The 3,481-nt window shown below is 42.3% G+C and overlaps 1 protein-coding gene across 1 annotated transcript; it reads left to right on the top strand.

Annotated features, from left to right (window-relative positions):
- Positions 1–446: 446 nt before the first annotated feature.
- Positions 447–3,066, top strand: il22 (interleukin 22). Its single transcript, XM_067490730.1, has 6 exons — positions 447–565; positions 670–898; positions 1,073–1,138; positions 1,228–1,377; positions 1,924–1,983; positions 2,645–3,066. Exons 2-6 carry the CDS (start codon positions 725–727, stop codon positions 2,780–2,782), a joined length of 588 nt encoding a protein of 195 aa, XP_067346831.1. The 5' UTR covers positions 447–565; positions 670–724; the 3' UTR covers positions 2,783–3,066.
- Positions 3,067–3,481: the final 415 nt, after the last annotated feature.

Genomic DNA, 3,481 nt, shown 5'->3' with positions numbered 1-3,481 from the left:
GTTCCTATGTATTTGCTTCCTCAAGATACCTCACCATTAAAACATGCAGTATTACGTGTATTACTTCTTCTCCACTCTGCAGTACTGAAGAAGCGTGGAAACACTTTAAGCGATTGAGAATCTTGTGTTGCGTAATCCAACGACATAAGCCTACGAAAAGCAGCGTGAGCCGGCCGGACAAGTTTGTGGAGAAAGCTTATTAACCAACGTTGGCTGGTTTTAGTCCTCTGAGGACACTAACACTCGATACCATGAGGAAATTATGTCATCAGAGAAGAACAATTGAAAATCATTTTTTTTGCAAATTCAGGACAAACAGCAATAGAAGTTTTCGCCACACCTTGATTAACAGCTAATTTCCTCTGGGTAAATGACAGTAAACAGATATTGCATAGTGTGTGTGTGTGTGTGTGTGTGTGTGTGTGTGTGTGTGTGTGTGTGTGTGTGTGAGAGATGGGGTTTTTTTTCTTGGTTACCTGCCCTAAATCTGGTCGAGGGGGCGGACGTTTGATCTGTATAAAGAGACGGAGCACAGAGTCGTCTTCACAGCAGCATCTACTGACAGGTGAGGACACACACAGAGACACAGGAGACAAACTCGCACTTTCCTCTCTGCTTGAAGAAGCTTCAGCAATTCTGTGTTGTCATTTTGAATTTGTCTGGTTGCAGGTGAAAACACTCTGACTTCTTGTCCAACTGAAAGACAACTTATCTCCAACACAAGATGAAGTTCATCGTTGCGTCCTCCCTCCGTCCCGCCGCGGCCATGCTCGTCCTCCTGCCGCTCCTCCTGATTGGCTGGGCCGAGCAGACGGCGGCGCACCCGGTCAGCCGGCCGCTCAGCCAGCCGCTACGAAACCCCGACACGTACCAGGCCGTCCGAGAAGTGTCGCAACACGTGAGTTACCTTCAAAGTCCTGTAGCAAAGACTCAAATCCAGGACATAAAGCATTTGAATTAGTAGACGTAGCAAAATGCTGTATTACTAGTAGTAGTCATGCATCCAAAGTCTGACTCAAGTGAAGCATCGACTGCAAAATGCATTAACTGATGTTCCCATCTGTCTTTTCAGGCACAGACTTTGCAGACTGCTGACGACACCAACAGCAGACTGATGCCCAGAGTTAACACTGACCAGGTGAGAAGAATTTTCCCCCTCAAACATCCTTTTGAACCGAGAAGTTTGCTCTGTCAGTCCTGACCTCTGACCTCTCCACCTTCCACCAGGATCACCTGAAGATCTGCTGCCTCCACGCCAACATTCTTGACTACTACCTGCACAACATCCTGCGCCACCAGGACAACGAGCATCCCAGAATGCACCGCCTGAAGACCGACCTCACCCGAGTCAGTGAGGACCTCAAGACTCATGGCTGCGTGAGTATTTTCATACATGTCATATTTTCATACGCATGTCAGCCGGTGGTCAGCTTGGCCAAACGTAAAGGTCGAGAACGGCCATCCCGTTTTTTTTACTGTGGTGGAAGCATCAGATTTGATAAACTTGCCGCATATTTAGTTTGTAGAATCTGTATCTGACATGTAATTATGTCCAATTTTCCCTCTGCATTGTAGTAAAATCTGCTTAAAAATGTACAAATTTGACCTTTTTTGACGCGTGGTTCACCAGCACTTTCAGACTTTATCTTGGCAAACTGATGTCATATCGTGTTTGTCCATCAAATGTTAGGATTTTTTTTTACAACATAGTCTTCCAAAGGAAAAGAGGCTTTTTAAGGCTGAACAGTAGGTGAACTCGGTTGTCTGAAGCGTAAACACATGTGGTGGCGGTGCGGTTGATGTTAAAATTGATAACGACTTTCTGTGGTTTCAGTCCGAGAGAGTGAACACATCATTCACACACACAGAAAAAGATCGAAGAGATAACAGCTGTTAACACTGCGCTTGTGTTTCTCTCCTCAGAACGTTACTCACTACCGTGACCATCAGCACGCTGTGGAGTTTCGCAGGAAGCTCAACAAGGTGAGAATCACATCCTATTAAAAAGTGCTTTAAATGTCATCGTTTCCTAATGGACTTTGGTCTAAGACGTTCGAGCTGCTGTGGTTCCTCACTTGATGGTTAAATACTTTCTCCAGATAAAATCATTTCTGCCCGTCTGCAGTTCAGCCTTGTTAAATTTGTTTCTGATTTTACTGCTTAAAGCTCAGCAACGTCTCAGTTAACTCTCAGAGGTTTAAATGGAAGCAAAGACATTTGTCATGTATTTCCACAAACCCCAGGACACTGAATACATACTTCAGCAATCATTTTCAATACAAACTCACAGGAGCATTAATAAACGTCTAATTTCACAAATGGTTGGTTTAAAAAGATGCCGATCATTTTTAAATTCTGATTAAAACATAAGTTCTTGAGTTTTGATTAATGAGCATCTTCTTGTAAATTATTTTGTAATAATAACAATAATGTTGAATAGACAAAAACAAATTACCGGATAGAAACTTTTTGCTATTTTCTGACATTTCATCTACAAAATGAATTAAGTAATTAAGAAAATAATTAGCAGAAGAATCAATAATATATTGTGTGTTAGGACTTTAACAAATATTTCGTTTCATCAAGAAAAACAAAACAATCTCATCCTATCTCGTGCTTTAATGTCACTTCCTGTTTGTTCCAGATGGGGGGCGATCAAGGCATAAACAAAGCTGTGGGAGAGATCGACATCCTCTTCACCTACCTGCAGGATTTCTGCATCCAACCCAAAAACTCCAGTGGTCCAGCTGCCGCCGCCGCCGCCGCCGTCGCCACACAATAACGCCGCCGCTTTTCCTACTGAGAGACACATTTCTATTTATCATATTTATCATATGCCCCTTTTATACATCAACTTTTGTACTTTTATTTATTAACCTATTTAATTTGAGACGTTTTTTGACATTTTCTAATATTTATAATGACTGTACTGATTAGTTATTGATCTATTTATTGATCTGAATGGATTCCGGTGACCACGTTGCCATGTTATGGCTCATTATGATGGAAAGTGTTTCAGTATTTGACTATGTAATGTTACAGGATTTACTTGAAAATAAATAAAGTTTGGATTTGAAATATAAGTTGTTTTCAGTTTCAATTTGATTTTCAAGTCATTTCAATGTTATTTTTCACGATGAGAAACTAAGTCTAAGAGTAAAAACTGATGACTGGTATCTGCATCGATCTGGATCCTTCTTTTGCTGATTCCACACACTCAAACTCTGGCCGATGGATCCACAACCCGACCAATTAGAATTCACTGGAAGAACAGTGGGGCTCAAAAGTTTGTGAATTTTCTGTATTTCTGCATAAATTGGCGCTAAAACATCAGATTCGTGCAGCACGGTGGTGGAGTGGGTTTGCCTGAAGGTTGCGGGTTCGCGCCCCAGCTGACCGGCTTTCTCTGCGGAGTTTTGCGTCTTCGCAGTGCGGCTTCGTTTGCTACGGTTACTCTGGTTCCTCCCACAGTCCTGTGTGT

The sequence above is a fragment of the Channa argus genome, chromosome 21 (assembly GCF_033026475.1).
Source record: "Channa argus isolate prfri chromosome 21, Channa argus male v1.0, whole genome shotgun sequence".
In the NCBI taxonomy this organism is placed as follows: domain Eukaryota; kingdom Metazoa; phylum Chordata; class Actinopteri; order Anabantiformes; family Channidae; genus Channa; species Channa argus.
This window is presented reverse-complemented; position numbering and strand designations above follow the sequence as displayed.

Bases quoted from the DNA above. Each gene is read 5' to 3' on its own strand.
- il22 (XM_067490730.1), top strand. From the start codon at position 725: ATGAAGTTCATCGTTGCGTCCTCCCTCCGTCCCGCCGCGGCCATGCTC. The intron at 1,139-1,227 runs GTGAGAAGAATT...ACCTTCCACCAG, and splicing joins CCAGAGTTAACACTGACCAG to GATCACCTGAAGATCTGCTG. The intron at 1,378-1,923 runs GTGAGTATTTTC...TTCTCTCCTCAG, and splicing joins ACCTCAAGACTCATGGCTGC to AACGTTACTCACTACCGTGA.